Source organism: Camelina sativa, chromosome 1, assembly GCF_000633955.1.
Source record: "Camelina sativa cultivar DH55 chromosome 1, Cs, whole genome shotgun sequence".
In the NCBI taxonomy this organism is placed as follows: Eukaryota; Viridiplantae; Streptophyta; class Magnoliopsida; order Brassicales; family Brassicaceae; genus Camelina; species Camelina sativa.
The window spans coordinates 7,641,280-7,655,811 of NC_025685.1; the positions used below are offsets into that span (position 1 = coordinate 7,641,280).

At 39.8% G+C, this 14,532-nt stretch overlaps 4 protein-coding genes and 1 pseudogene across 6 annotated transcripts; 3 read left to right on the plus strand and 2 right to left on the minus strand.

Annotated features, from left to right (window-relative positions):
• LOC104782095 (probable GTP diphosphokinase CRSH, chloroplastic) lies at positions 1,932–4,171 on the minus strand. The gene is made up of 4 exons (XM_010506922.2): positions 3,733–4,171; positions 2,630–3,562; positions 2,268–2,558; positions 1,932–2,178 (listed from the first exon to the last, which is right to left on the minus strand). The coding sequence occupies exons 1-4, from the start codon at positions 4,123–4,125 to the stop codon at positions 2,032–2,034; spliced, it is 1,764 nt and encodes a 587-aa protein (XP_010505224.1). The 5' UTR covers positions 4,126–4,171; the 3' UTR covers positions 1,932–2,031.
• Positions 4,295–6,106, plus strand: LOC104782104 (50S ribosomal protein L3-2, chloroplastic). Its single transcript, XM_010506933.2, has 5 exons — positions 4,295–4,774; positions 4,911–5,120; positions 5,299–5,403; positions 5,490–5,603; positions 5,727–6,106. Exons 1-5 carry the CDS (start codon positions 4,406–4,408, stop codon positions 5,898–5,900), a joined length of 972 nt encoding a protein of 323 aa, XP_010505235.1. The 5' UTR covers positions 4,295–4,405; the 3' UTR covers positions 5,901–6,106.
• Positions 6,108–7,281, plus strand: LOC104782113. Its single transcript, XM_010506945.2, has one exon. The coding sequence runs from the start codon at positions 6,377–6,379 to the stop codon at positions 7,004–7,006; it is 630 nt and encodes a 209-aa protein (XP_010505247.1). The 5' UTR covers positions 6,108–6,376; the 3' UTR covers positions 7,007–7,281.
• Positions 7,792–11,212, plus strand: LOC104782129. 3 transcript variants are annotated; one of them, XM_010506979.2, is made up of 5 exons: positions 7,792–8,049; positions 8,132–10,212; positions 10,292–10,387; positions 10,475–10,864; positions 10,934–11,212. In XM_010506979.2, the coding sequence occupies exons 2-5, from the start codon at positions 8,227–8,229 to the stop codon at positions 11,099–11,101; spliced, it is 2,640 nt and encodes an 879-aa protein (XP_010505281.1). In that variant the 5' UTR covers positions 7,792–8,049; positions 8,132–8,226; the 3' UTR covers positions 11,102–11,212. The 3 variants fall into 3 exon arrangements, with proteins under 3 accessions (XP_010505281.1, XP_010505273.1, XP_010505291.1); XM_010506971.2 differs by having other exon boundaries at positions 7,793–8,049; positions 8,164–10,212; XM_010506989.2 differs by having other exon boundaries at positions 7,794–8,049; positions 8,164–10,212; positions 10,304–10,387.
• LOC104782121 lies at positions 11,251–13,670 on the minus strand (annotated as a pseudogene).

Genomic DNA, 14,532 nt, shown 5'->3' on the forward strand with positions numbered 1-14,532 from the left:
CTTGTATGCGTCTACCTAGATAATCGTAACTGAGGGACTATATAACGACAAGGTTACGACTGCATTTATAATTCTATATATTAGTCGTAACGTAGTCGTTAAATGGCAACTATTTTGACGACTACTGAATTTGGTCGCAATTTAGCGACTACTGTACGATCGTTTTTATTTAGTCGTAAAATAGTCGTAACAGAGTAACCAAATAGTCGCTAAATTTAGCAACTGAATAATAGTCGTAAAATGTAGTCGGCTATGAAAAGTTGTTCTTCGATCTAACAACTGATACTGCCAAAACTTCATGACTTAGACACTGAAAGGGAAGACACATACGTCGGAATCTCTATGTTGTGAAATTAAAAATTAGTAGTAAGGAATCTTCTTTTTTACTGTATTACTTTTTCGTCTTTTTATATCTTGTACTTCATTGTTTTCTATCATTTTTTTTCTTTTTGACCTCTTCTACATTATAATTTGAAGCAATCCAATTAAGTATTTCCTCTTCAGATTGAAGATAGAACTCACTCTACCACCAATGAATTAGAATAGCCCTGTTTAGGCTTTACAGTCCAAAAGTACTTGTTTAGAACGAGACTAGAGAAGAACAACATCGAAAGCAGTTTCAGATCAATTTATATTTTTATTAATTAATCAAAAGACATGAAAACGAGAAAGATACATGAGCTGCAAGAAATTACGTTCTACTTTAAACTAACTGTTCTCCATACTGGTCATTTTTTTTGGGTTAAATTTGAACCAAGCTTGGGACACAGCTAGTGGAGCTGGACGATTAAGAACGTCGATATATTATTGTTTTCCAAAGTCACGATTCTCTCCAAAAATGTATGCAATTCCGTTGTCAAAACATATGGCGACTTTCTTCTCCTCGTCCTTGATGAAGAAACTTACATCACACGTAAATTTATGGTGAAAATTACTAGTGTTTAAATCAACTGCCAAAAACTTTCTCCACGACAGTACTTTGGTCTGATCAATCTCATCGTTGGGTCGACACCCAAATCTCCACATTCGATGTAACCTGACTCTGTTACAAAACTGAAAGTTGCTCTTGATAGTGCCAAAACATCGTAGCCAAGACACTGATCAGAGGGAAGATTCAGACGTCCAAATGTCTCTGTTGTGAAATCAAAACTTAGTAGTACAAAGTCTTTGACTTGTGAAGAAATCCAATAAGTATCCCCATTTAAAGACACCCCACGAGACTGTATGATGCAGCCGAGGGTGACTTCACCAAGAGCCCTCCATGAATTAGAGTTCAAATTATAGATCTCAATCTCATACTCTGAAAATCCCATTTCTGGATTATCCAAAATCCTCAAGACTTTGTAGCTATCGCACAATTCTCTATGGTATCCAAGGGCAAAGATGCTGGTCGTGTCATGATACAAAAGTTGGATCCGCCTGCTTTGCCCCGAACATGGGCTCAAACAATAAGTGTGTTGTTATACGAGATAGTTAACAACATTAATAAACCATCGCAGTGAAAGACATCAGATACACTGATTTGATAGAAGTCAAGATTGCAATTACCACCTAAGAAGCTGACTTCAATATCGGCCATAACGTAGTTGGTGTCAACGCATAATGGAACGTCCAATCTATAAACCGTTGAATCTATCACTACGAACAATTCCCTTGCTGTTCTTTTGTGAAAGCGTTTTTCTATGCTCCGTCGATCTTTATATAAGCGTTCCATAATATGCAAGTAAATCGCAACTCCCTTAGAGACTCGGACGGAATCCTAGAGAGTATATCCTCTAACAACTCACCTGGAAGATCTGCCATCGCCATTGTCTGTGTTTCTTCCTCTCGTCATATCTCTCAGAGGAAAGTTTAAGAATGCGAGAGAGGTCGGCTACAATTTGACATTAGGGTTTTTTTTTTTTGGTTTTAAGTTGGATGAAACATAAAAATTAAAGAAACACCCAATAGATCTATGCCAACAGATGATTAGGAATACGTATATAATATACACATTTATACATATTAGATTGTAGAAAAATAGTTTGATATTTAATGGGTTGAGAGCCGATCCTCAAGCTCTTTGTTGTATAACTGAATCAAACCTGTGGTATCTTGATGTGGGAGATCATGAAGCTTCTCGTCTAAAAGACTCTTGTACTCGTTATCTCTATCTTCCCATTTACGCATGAACTCAACCTGCAAACTCACAAATGACAAACCCCATCAATAAGTCATTTATAAAAGAGAGGAAGTATGATCATGTTAGAAAACAATAATAAACGGACTTGTTTCTGAAACGTATCGAATTCGTCTGAACTAAGAGATCCATCGCTGTTAGAGTCAAGAAGCTGCATCATCTCCTCTGCGTCTTCACCTGGAGCTCCAAGCTCCTCCATCACTTCCATTAGTTCCTCTATACTGATCATTCCGTCCCCGTTTTTGTCTAGAAGGCAGAACACTCTGTCTCTTTGGTTCGTTGTTGTCTTGAAGCTTTGCTGTTTATTTGATGCGAGATCTTTGAGACGAATTGCAGCAAGATCCGCTGCTGCCATCATTATCGCTTTAAGCCTCTTCGCCTGAACATGATTAAAACAAATAACTCAACTTCCTCAATTGCTAAACTAAAAAAATTCACACAAGTGTTTACCTCTTTTGGGTCGGTTAAACCGCCTTTGTACAAAGAATGTGATGCTGTTCCAGCATTAGCGGATCCATCCATATCCATTGTCCGTATTTGTATCTCCATCAATGGTCTTCTCTGATCGCTGTCGCTAACATCAACCGCCATATGTAGACTCCTATACCCATTTTCCTTTGGCCGAGCAATGTAGTCTTTTGTTCTATGTGGAATCTCCTTCCATAGAGACCGGACAATCTCACTTGTTCGGTAACATGCTTTTTCGCCAAGTTCAACATCGTTTGCTACAGAATTAGGGATCAATATGACCCGTAGACCAAGCACATCATTCACCTCTTCCGGTTTACGCCCATCTCTTAGAAGCTTCTTCATCATGCTGTACCGGCTTTTATACCGACCTTTCACATACACATCATCCACCATTTCAGCCAAAACCAAATCAGCCTTTAAAGACAGATGAAGCTGCTCTTTGTACACATGAATCATTGGTTTAGACCCGTTCTCGTGACTTCTTAACCACGACTCTAAATATAGATACGAACACGGGAAAAGATAACGGAAAGAGATGTCCTCAAGCTCAAGAGACAGGTGATTAGCCCCGACCGCGTGAGCTAAAGGAGAATAAATCTTCAACACTTCAAGGGAGAGAATCTGCTGACGGTACTTTGGCAAATGCTCCAAATGCCTCATCTCATCAAGCTTTGAAACAAGGTACATGATCACAGCTCTGATATCATAGTAGGTTAGATAGAACTTTCTCAGAGAAGCAGCAGTTTCATCGTCCAATACATCAACTTTAAAAGGGATGTTCTTCACACGGAAGATCTCATGAAGCAGATGAGCAGTTCCTGTACCAATCTGGTCTCTAACTTCATATATTGATATCGCTTTCGCCTCAACCACCTCACTCAATATACTCGCCGAGATAACTTCTGCATCCATCTGCCATTTACCATTTATATTATGCTTCAATTTCGCAAACCCTATTCGTTGATTTTTCAGTGATTCTCTAAAATTATGCTTCAATTTCGCCACAGAAACAACAACAGCACCTAATCATCTACACACGAGACTATAAAGATGCAGAGACTGAGAGAGAGAGAGAGAGGAACCTGGAGATCTGCGAGGATGATAGAGAGTGAGAGAGCCTTAGAAAGGGGAGAGCGACCATCAGAGGCAAGAGGAAGAGACTGTAGAATCGGAATCGAGAGCTTCAGAGCTTTAAAGAGTAAGCTAGAAGAAGACGTAGACAACCAAACCGAATTCATCCTCTCCGTCACTTCGTTGAAAGCTCCGACAAGCTCCACCACCATTTTCCCTCCCGCTGCCTCCGGTGACCGAGCCGTCGATTCAACCGCAGTAGTATTCTCCGCCTCCGACCTCGGATTCCACCGTCGACGTCGTCGTTGAATCAATTGAACTGAATAAAGACGACGATGCAGTACCTGAGAAGATCTCCATCTCGGAATCGGAATCGGAATCGGAGAAGGACGAATTACAGACATTTGAGAACTTTGAGACTGATTTTGAAAATTGAATCCAAATTTTTATTTTTATTTTTTTTATATATGTAACAATGGATAAGCCACGTAGGATTTTGTTGTTTCGACCACATAATATAATTTTATAGAAGTCTCTGGTTGAGTGAGAGGGTTTGGTTATGAGTGACGCTCCAGCCTCCATCTAAAACCCTACGCAAAAGCCTTCCGAGTTCCGGTTTCTGCATCTCTTTCCTTCTTCGTCTAAAGCCATTGAAAGGGTTCGTTTCGCTTCGGATTCGAAATCATGGCGGCCGTACCGAGAGGCCTCATTTCTCGAATCAATCAGTTTCTATCAATCCGGTCTGTGACTTCTTCGCCATCTGAATCTCTACCTCATTGTAGCGTCTTTCTCCTCCGACGATTCAGCTCCGATGCTGGGTTGGTCGACGGCGGTGGATCTGATATTATCGGGGATCCGACCCGAATCATCGAGGCGAAACAAGGTGAGATGTCTAAAAGCTCTAAAAGGACTGGGATCATCGCCGTTAAGTGTGGGATGACTGCGCTCTGGAACAAATGGGGAGCTAGGGTTCCGGTTTCTATTCTTTGGGTTGATGATAACATTGTCTCTCAGGTTAAGACTGTTGAGAAAGAAGGGATTTTTGCGCTACAGGTAACTCCATCGCAGTTTTTATTTTATTCCCATTTTGGATAGCTTCTTAGTGACTACTTGATCAATAGATTGCTGTAACGTTTATTGATGAATTGGGTTTAGTAATGTGATTGGCATGTGTTGTTCTGTTAGTTAGATCGGGTGTGGCCAAAAGAAACCGAAGCATTTGTCCAAGTCTGTGGTGGGACATTTCAGAGCACAAGGTGTGCCGTTAAAGAGGAAGTTGAGGGAGTTTCCTGTGACTGAGGACGCTCTTCTTCCTGTTGGCACTTCACTCGGTGTCCGTCATTTTGTTCCGGGACAGTACGTTGATGTCACTGGGATCACTCGAGGGAAAGGTTTTCAGGTGAAACCATTCTCAGGGTCTTTAAAGTTTGATCTTTTACTTGTCGTTTTCTTAATAGTCTTAAAGCAGAACTTGGGATGATAACTTAATTAATTAGTTAAATAACAATGTGGCAGATATATATATACAAAATGGAGAGCGAATGAAGCATTAATATCTTTTGCTATGTGATTTTCAGGGTTGCATGAAAAGACATGGTTTCAGCGGAATGCCGGGATCACATGGTGCTTCATTGTCCCATCGAAGTGGTGGTTCCACAGGGCAAAGAGATGCTCCTGGAAAGGTATTTGACAAATTGCTATGCTTGTTGGGAATTTTCTCCAAAGCAAATAAATGACAAATACTGACTTGTTGGATGCACTTGAGTAGGTGTTCAAGGGGAAAAAGATGGCTGGGAGAATGGGTGCAGATCAGAGGACAGTAAAGAACGTTTGGGTTTACAAGATCGATCCTGCGAGGAACCTCATCTGGGTGAGAGGACAAGTAAGTATCTCAACCTGAGTTCTGGTCCCTGGCTAGGATGTGTCGGTCACAAAACGTGAGTGCCATTGCTCTTCTCTTATTAGTATTAGTAGGTCATGATTGTGATTGGTGGTCTTGTTGTAGGTTCCTGGCGCAGAAGGAAACTTTGTGTTCATAAGAGATGCGTGGTACAAGAAACCAGACATCTCAAAGCTTCCGTTTCCAACTTACTTAGCTCCAGAAGACGAAGATCCATCAGAATTAGAACCAATTGTTGCTGATCTTGGAGAACTTGACCCATATTTGTTGGCTGAGTGATGAAAACAGAAAGAAGCTGAGGAATTGGAATCACACAGATAAAGGCTTTTTGCAGATGAATGAAATTGTCTTTTCGTATTTTTAGTTGTTTGGATGTATGATTTGAAAACGATTAGTAGAGAGGGAATATTAGGCTCGTATTTGTTAAATCAAACGATGCTTAAGAGTTTGCAATAAGCAATGAAGAAACAGAAGATTTATGTTTCCTTTCCTCTTCCAAATATATATATACGTGTATATATATATTTACAGAAAAGAAAAGATTCGATTTTTAATTGAACGAACAAGAATCAAGATCCATTTTTTAATCTCCTATATAAGTTTTTCAACTCCCAATAGAGTAACAGTTGTGCTCTCGTCTAAGATCTTGAACATTCTGAGAGAACACAAACGCTTCTTTCTTTCACCTCTCTCTCTCGCTCGCTTAGGGTTACCGTTGAGAGAGAGAGAGAGTTCTCAATCTCGTTGACTCAGCCATGAATCCAGAACAGAATCCTCGCGAATGCGTAGTATGCCGTGAAGCAGAGCCGTCGTTCATCCACACCGTCAGCAAAACCGGCGTTCTCCGGCGACTCTGCACCGATTGTTTGCTCAAGGAACATCGTGAACTCTTTTGCCCAGTTTGTTTCAAGGTCTTCGACAACGGCGCCGCTCCTCCTACTCGTATCACCTGCCTCAATTGCCCTTTAAGCACCCACCGTTCTTGCTCACCTAAGCCGCCGTCTTCCTCCGCCGCAGCATCTTCCTCCTCCTCCGCTCCACCGCCAGCTTCTTCCTTCACATGCCCGCCATGTTCTGACCCCAATTTCACCTTCTTCCCCAAATCTCGTGTCAATGGCGACGTCCCTGTCCCTGTCCCTGTCCCTGAAACGCCTCTCAGTAAGGTTTCGGCCATGGCTCTTGTCGCAGCTGCCAAGATCTCGGTGGCTATTATGAAAGACGCGGTGGTTCAGTTAAAGGATGAAGCTTTTAAGAAGATCGTAGCAGCTCAAGCGGCCAAGCTTAAAGCTAAAGCTGCATTGGAGAATCTTCAGGATCTTGTTATTAGACAAAAGGCTCAACAGAACTTGACCCCTAGCAAGAGAAAGGCCGATGATGACCGCTGATTCTGAATCTTCTTCATAGCAATCAATCTTACTGGTACGTAGGGCTCTCTTGTATGATAGATCTCTTCTAGGGTTCAAGAAAAGACTACATTTTGCGGTTATTAGCCAACTATCTTGGTGATATTTTTACTTCATTCTCTCAAACGTGTTTGATCAAATGTCTCACAGAGAAAGCTGGAGACTTTGAGTTAGGGATACAGTAGGGCTTTCGTTTTGTATAATGGTGTGTAAGACTCAGTGACATTCATTCATATTAATGGGTTCCATCTTCAATCTTGTTTATGTCTCTGTTTGATTTCAAGATTTCGTCTTGTTGTGTGGCTTTATTACTGATTTGGAGATTTTCGTGGAACAGAAGGTTAGATTGTTTTTAGAGTTCTCAAGCTAAAGAATTAGGTTTTTGATTGGCAAAGAAAGTGACAATGCGTTGATGTTGTTTGGTTTGGAAGTTGTGATGAAAACACAATTGCTTTTAGTATGAGATTACATCATCAAGATAAGAATGAGTTTGTGAAATCATATAATTTGTTTGAATTGATAAAATCTATGTAAAACTGGTTTTGCAACACGAAAATGGAAAGAGCAAGTTCAAGCATTTCCTAAGTTAGGTTTTGCTATATTGGTGAAAGAGCAAAACACCAGAAGAAGGCGCAAACAAAGAAGAGGTATATGACTAGACTACGAGATTGGGTTAATTACATCAATTTTCATTATATAGTGGCTTTTATGTAATCATCTTAAAAATATAAGCCCTCGTTTTGCAAATTCGTTAAAAACGACGAGTCAGCCGAGGACAGAAACCCTAGAAATCGTCCGAGTCGAGTTAATTCGCCTCTCAACCAGCTCTATCTCGCCCCGTGACTCGTCGTCCCCTTCACCCGCGAAAACGCTTCTTCGATTCGTAGCTTAAAAATTCGTACCTCGCCGTCTAAAAATGTGTTCAAACTTCGCTTAAAGCTCTCTACCTCCATTTTCTCCGGTCTGAGAATTCGACGAAACCGGAAAAATCTCGCCTCCGATTACGAAAGTTCTCAGCTTCTTAGGTATGATATAGAAGACAAACCCAGTTCAATTCTTTGTTCTTGCTTTGTATAATTGATGGAACTTGTTGTTTTAAATTCTTAGTGTTTCTTGAATCCATGCATGTTGTTTTAAAGATTGAGGCTGCTGCACTATTTTGTGGAACTGTGAAAGTTTGAAGCTTGTTAAATGGTTTAACAATGGCTCCACTTGGATCAATTGGAGTGGTTGACCCTGGATGGGAGCACGGTGTTGCACAAGACGAACGGAAGAAGAAGGTTAAATGCAATTACTGTGGAAAGGTAGTGAGCGGAGGAATATACAGATTGAAGCAACACTTGGCTCGGGTATCAGGAGAAGTGACCTATTGTGATAACTCTCCAGAGGAAGTATGTCTGAGGATGAAGGAGTTTCTTGAACGGAGTCGTTCCACCAGAAAGTCTTGTTACAGTTTCCAACAATCTAACAATGACGATGAAGCAGAGGATGATGAGCGGCGTTGCTGGTCTAAAAGAAGCAAGGGAAAGCTAGGCTTGAGTGATGGGAGTAGTCTTCTTCGGTCTTCAGGTTATATTGATCCTGGATGGGAACATGGTGTTGCTCAGGACGAGAGGAAAAAGAAAGTGAAATGTAATTATTGTAACAAGATTGTGAGTGGTGGTATTAACCGTTTTAAACAGCATCTTGCGAGAATACCTGGAGAGGTAGCGCCGTGTAAAACTGCTCCCGAGGAGGTTTATGTTAAGATTAAAGAGAATATGAAATGGCATCGAGCTGGGAAGAGACAGAACAGACCTGATGATGAAATGGGAGCTTTAAATTTCAGAACGGTCTCTCAGGATCCTGAGCAAGAAGAAGACGGAGAAGAAGAACATGACGTCTATCCAAATAGCCAAGATAGGTTGATGCCGGGAAATGGAAGGTTTAGTAAAGACAAAAGAAAGAGCTTTGATTCAATGAACACTAGATCTGTCTCTGAAGAAAGACCAAGAAGACCAAGGGTTATCCCGTTTCAGTCACCTTCTTCGAGCAAGCAGAGAAAAATATACTCTAGCTGTTCAAACAGAGTTGTATCACGAAAAGACGTCACATCCTCCATTTCCAAATTCTTCCACCATGTTGGAGTTCCCACAGAAGCAGCCAGTTCTCTGTACTTTCAAAAGATGATTGAATTGATTGGTTTGTACGGAGAAGGTTTTGTTGTGCCTTCGAGTCATCTGTTTTCTGGTAGGCTTTTACAGGAAGAGGTTTCAACTATCAAAAGCTACTTGAGGGAGTACAGATCTTCTTGGGTGGTGACAGGTTGTTCTATAATGGCAGATACTTGGACCAACACAGAGGGCAAGATAATGATCAGTTTCTTGGTCTCGTGCCCTCGTGGTGTCTACTTCCACTCCTCGATTGATGCCAGTCATATAATGGAAGATGCCTTAACCCTTTTCAAGTGTCTAGACAAACTAGTTGACGACATCGGCGAAGAAAATGTGGTTCAGGTTATTACACAGAACACTGCTATCTGTAGAAGTGCTGGAAAATTACTTGAAGAAAAAAGAAAGAATTTGTATTGGACTCCTTGTGCAATGCATTGCACAGAACTGGTTCTTGAAGACATCTCAAAGCTTGAGTTTGTCTCCGACTGTTTAGAGAAAGCACAAAGAATCACAAGATTCATTTACAATCAAACATGGCTACTTAATCTCATGAAGAACAAATTCACACAGGGACTAGATCTTCTTAGACCAGCGGTCATGCGCTACGCTTCCGGCTTCGCCACTCTTCAAAGTCTAATGGACCACAAGGCCGGTCTCAGACGTCTGTTTCAATCCAGCGGCTGGATTTTGTCACAGACCGCTGCCAATTCTGAAGAGGGAAGAAAAGTGGAAATGATGGTGTCTAGTGCTGCGTTTTGGAAGAAGGTTCAGTATGTTTTGAGCTCGGTTGATCCAGTGATGCAGGTGATACGCATGATGGATGATGGTGGTGAGAGTCTATCTTTGCCATATGCTTACGGTTACATGTACTGTGCAAAAATGGCGATCAAGTCTATTCATAGCGATGATGCTAGGAAATACGGACCGTTCTGGCGTGTGATAGATTACCATTGGAACCCATTGTTTCATCATCCTCTCTATGTGGCTGCATATTTCTTCAACCCGGCATATAGATATCGTCCTGATTTTATGGCGGTAGGTATGATTTATCATTTATTTGATTCAACCACTAAAAACTTTCTGCAATTTTCTTACTTTTGCTGTTAATGCGAAGATGAACCTGCAGCATTCTGAGGTTGTGCGTGGAGTGAACGAATGTATTGTTAGGCTTGAGCCTGATAATGCGCGTAGGATCACAGCATTGATGCAGGTGAAATAATAATAAATCAACATTGTTCCCAGAACCTTGGGGCTAAGCAAAAGTCTCTAAACCAACAATTTGTTGAAACTGTTTCAGATTCCGGATTACACTTCTGCAAAAGCCAATTTTGGAACGGATATAGCCATTGGCACAAGAACAGAACTTGACCCAGCCGCGTGGTGGCAACAGCATGGGATAAGCTGTTTGGAACTCCAGCGAGTAGCGGTTCGAATACTGAGCCACACGTGCTCGTCTGTTGGGTGCGAGCCTAAGTGGAGCTTGTACGATCAAGTCAACAGTCAATGCCAGAGCCAATTTGGGAAAAAGTCAACAAAAGATCTCACTTACGTTCATTACAACTTACGTCTCAGAGAGAAACAGCTGAAGCAACGGCTACAGCATGAAGATGGACCATCAGCGAGTCTTAACTATGCTTTGCTGGACCGGTTGCTTCCGGACTGGCTGGTGACCTCCGAGAACGACGAGGTATTTACTTCAAACGACCATTCTGCTGATATAAACAATAGGCTGACGTTGTTGTGTTTCTTTGTGAAGGAGGAGACTTTGCAAGGCGAAGAGGGACGAGAGAACGAAGATCGTGATGACGATGACGAAGAAGAGGCCGAGGAGGAGAATTGTTACATGGATTCTGGTAACGTCGATGGTCACGGTGAAGACAATCTTAATCTTTATGATGATGATCTTAGCGAGGATGATGATTAGTGTTGCTTTAGTGCTACAATCCTAACAAGTAACGACCACTTATGTATTTTGAATTCGACCATTGTATCCTTAAAAACATTCGAAAATATGATAAATTTTGAAGCTTTTGCATCCTTTATGTTAAAAAAAATATGGAAGCTTGACCGATTAGTCTCCAAACCGATTATTGCTCTCTTTCTCTGGTGTAACCACTTAAAACGTATATTTCAGATGATACATCAAACCATACACTTTTGGTTCCAACATTAACAAGATCACTCCAAGTTTAAGGTTTGTGTGTGTTTAAAGAGGTTGGCCACTTATCCACCTCTTGAGCAAGATTGAATGATCCTCTGGTTTATAGTCTAACGTGTGCCCGCCTCCCTACAAACCAAACCAACAAAACCCATTTCAAAAATGTGATGTAAAAATGCTTTAGGCATTTATGACAATGATATTGTGGATGTAAGAGTTACTTTCACAGTGGTAGATGTCATCTTGTTAGCATAAGTCGTAGTGTATCTGCAAGTTTTGGACATAAACTAACAAACAAAAGAACTTTTTTAAGAAATGATATATATACCCAGCGACTTGATCGAGTATCATCCATGGCCTCCATTAGTCAATAGTGGAATAGTTGAGAGATCTTATCCAGTCATGAGTTCTAACGTAAGGCGTTACCAGGTCGTGATCACCACTATTCACCAGATACACACCATGCCAGAAAAGGCTTATTATAGACAAACTAACGAAACCACAATCTTGTCATTGATTAAGAAGTTGTTAATTTGTACACTGACCTGACGATGAGAGATCGATACCCTTCGACGCTGTTCTTCTTATGTTATGGTATGCTGCTTTTAATATCTTTACTGTATTGCAAACTCCGTTTACATCGTATCCATTTACCTGTAGTACCCTGCAATCACAAAATCCTCATAGATGTTGATCATCATATTTTACCAATTGATCTTATGATAATCTTGTCATATAAATTTATAACACCTTCACAACTTTAAGTGCTCTGCGTACGCTCTCCTTATTGGCCCAGTATTCGGATAGCATATAACGATACATCTGCCAAAAAATGACATTGTCAATATTCTTCTCTAGTGGTTTAGTTTATTGGCTAGTCCAAAGATACCAAGAAGTTTTGCTTACATAACAATCGGGAGACGTAATGTCACATTGTGGTGCTAGAATAAGGTTTTCATTTATTCCAGAAACACACTGTAAATAACAACAAATTCTAAGTTAGTGATTTTTTTATATATTTGCAGCCAACTAAATTCAAGATTCTAAACTACGAAGTAGGTAAGAGTTAGTGATTTTCTCCACAGCTTCTCTGAAGTAGGTAAGAGTTTACTAAACTACTTAAGAGACAAAAGCATCCTAGATTATGTAACTGTACCTCATATAGTTCATCAGAGATGAGTGCCATTCTATGAGCGTATTGAATGCGAGAGTTTTATCAAGATCAAAGTCTGTTATCGGGATTCCGAGGACAAAGCCCTGTTGTTGGAGGAGAAAAGAAAAATAACTCTTCAATTCTTAATGCTCCATAAGGTATATAGAAATAATCGCAAGTACTAATGAATCTGAATATTTATTTGAGGTTTGCAGCATATACATTTCCCTGTAATGAATTGGTGAAAATAACTGATTATAAGAAACTAAAAGGGATTGCATAGGAAAGAAATTAATGTGATAAAAACTTACCATTTGAGATTTGTTGAACGATGACCGGGATCATCACCGTACCGGCATATATAAGAATTACCGGTGATATAGAAAGGATTGGAGAAATACTCAGGATGCTAGGCTAGCCACTGCACAACAAACCAAACAAAAAAAACTCTAAAATGCATTAAGACATATATATAGACTTTAGTGGACCATTTGAGTTTGCCGTTTACCTTACGAAGAAACTCCTCTACGTACCCGCTTAGATGATCCTGTGTCACTTGGTATATCGATCAGCAAGTGGATTTTTTGAGTAGGAGAAGCCAGTTCCAACAGGTTGATCCAAATAGATTATGTTCGCAAACTAAAAAAAAAAAAAGCATCCAGAAAATTTATGAAAAAGACTTCATTGAGATTGTAATGAGGAATATTAAAGCTGGTGTTACCTTTGTCCATGAATATGTAGTGGAGACCAACGTGGGGATAGTTCCATTGTAGGCCTTAACCGTGAAAGCAAGAGGCCCTGCTTTTCAAATAAGTCAGTGAATATAATGAAGAAACAAATAAGAAATGAGTGAGAGAAGATTTACCATTCTCACAGTTAACCAGAGAAGAAGAGGGTCTTTTTCAGGATTACTCTCAGATTTGATAAAGTAGTAGAACATTTGATCTTCATCTGCCTCTCCAACGCCAATGTACCTTCATGATATGATATAAACTTCAAAACTCAGAATAGATTATAAGGGTAAATATAAGATGAAGATGGAGAGGAGGAGAACCCGGTTACGAGCTCGAAGGGAAGAGGGCCTTCAAAACCAGGAAGATATCTGATGATAGAACTTGAATCAGCATGCTTAGTAAATAGAAGCATAAGCTGCAACAGCAACATTTGTATCCAGGAACACATTCTTTTGTTTGTTTTTAGTTTCTGAGTTTGATGACAAATATGTTTATACTAAAAAAAAACAGAGACGTTGACCCAAACAAACATATGTTTCAGTCCTTGTTTTAATTTGTACCGTCTGCAACTGGTAAAAGAATAGAAAACTAGGTATAACATCTTTATAGTCAAGTACTGGTTTAAATTAAGTGAGAGCATGATACTAGAGCTGGAGGTAGAGATATAAATGGTTGCATTCTTGTATTGAAAGTAGTAGAGAAAACCCACTAGTCACGTAGGCATAAGTTTAAATTTTAGTGTTGGTTTCTGATAAAAGGAGTGTAACATGTAAAAAGTTCACTCCAAGATTATTTTAACTAAGGTTTGTGTAGTTAAATTTGTTTTAATAGGTGACGATCGAGGGATGGATGATAGCCTTCGATGATCAGACTTTAAACCAAGACAAAGACGACTACGGACGAGAGAAGGAAGACAATTAGTGCTATATATGATCCTAACAAGTAACGAAGACTCATGTAGTTTTAAGTCTATAGGGATTGTATCCATAAACACAAATATGATGATAACTTGTTTTGGACAGAGAAATTGAAAAGAGAAATTTAAGTAAGTAGGCTGGGAGAAACTAAAATCATTTTTCTATCCTTAAAAAACAACGGATATATATTGGGACCAATCCAAACAAAAAAAGGTTGGCGCCGCGCTGTCGTGAGCTAGTTTTTTTTTTAATTTTAATTTTTGGTTATTTATCACCAACTACCGAATATATCTGTCTTTTTTAAAATATTTTTTTTTATCAGTCAAAATAAAAATAAAATAGAGTTATATTTTTTTTTAAATAAAAAATTAGTGCGAAAAAAAAAAAAAAAAA

Excerpts from the sequence above, each read along its gene's own strand:
- LOC104782095 (XM_010506922.2), bottom strand. The coding sequence starts at position 4,125 with ATGTCTGTAATTCGTCCTTCTCCGATTCCGATTCCGATTCCGAGATGG. Across the intron at positions 2,559-2,629 it reads GTTTAACCGACCCAAAAGAG|GCGAAGAGGCTTAAAGCGAT; the intron begins GTAAACACTTGT and ends AATCATGTTCAG. Across the intron at positions 2,179-2,267 it reads TCGATACGTTTCAGAAACAA|GTTGAGTTCATGCGTAAATG; the intron begins GTCCGTTTATTA and ends GTGAGTTTGCAG.
- LOC104782129 (XM_010506979.2), top strand. The coding sequence starts at position 8,227 with ATGGCTCCACTTGGATCAATTGGAGTGGTTGACCCTGGATGGGAGCAC. Across the intron at positions 10,213-10,291 it reads ATCGTCCTGATTTTATGGCG|ATGAACCTGCAGCATTCTGA; the intron begins GTAGGTATGATT and ends GTTAATGCGAAG. Across the intron at positions 10,865-10,933 it reads TGACCTCCGAGAACGACGAG|GAGGAGACTTTGCAAGGCGA; the intron begins GTATTTACTTCA and ends TTCTTTGTGAAG.
- LOC104782104 (XM_010506933.2), top strand. The coding sequence starts at position 4,406 with ATGGCGGCCGTACCGAGAGGCCTCATTTCTCGAATCAATCAGTTTCTA. Across the intron at positions 4,775-4,910 it reads AAGGGATTTTTGCGCTACAG|ATCGGGTGTGGCCAAAAGAA; the intron begins GTAACTCCATCG and ends TCTGTTAGTTAG. Across the intron at positions 5,121-5,298 it reads CTCGAGGGAAAGGTTTTCAG|GGTTGCATGAAAAGACATGG; the intron begins GTGAAACCATTC and ends TGTGATTTTCAG.
- LOC104782113 (XM_010506945.2), top strand. The coding sequence starts at position 6,377 with ATGAATCCAGAACAGAATCCTCGCGAATGCGTAGTATGCCGTGAAGCA.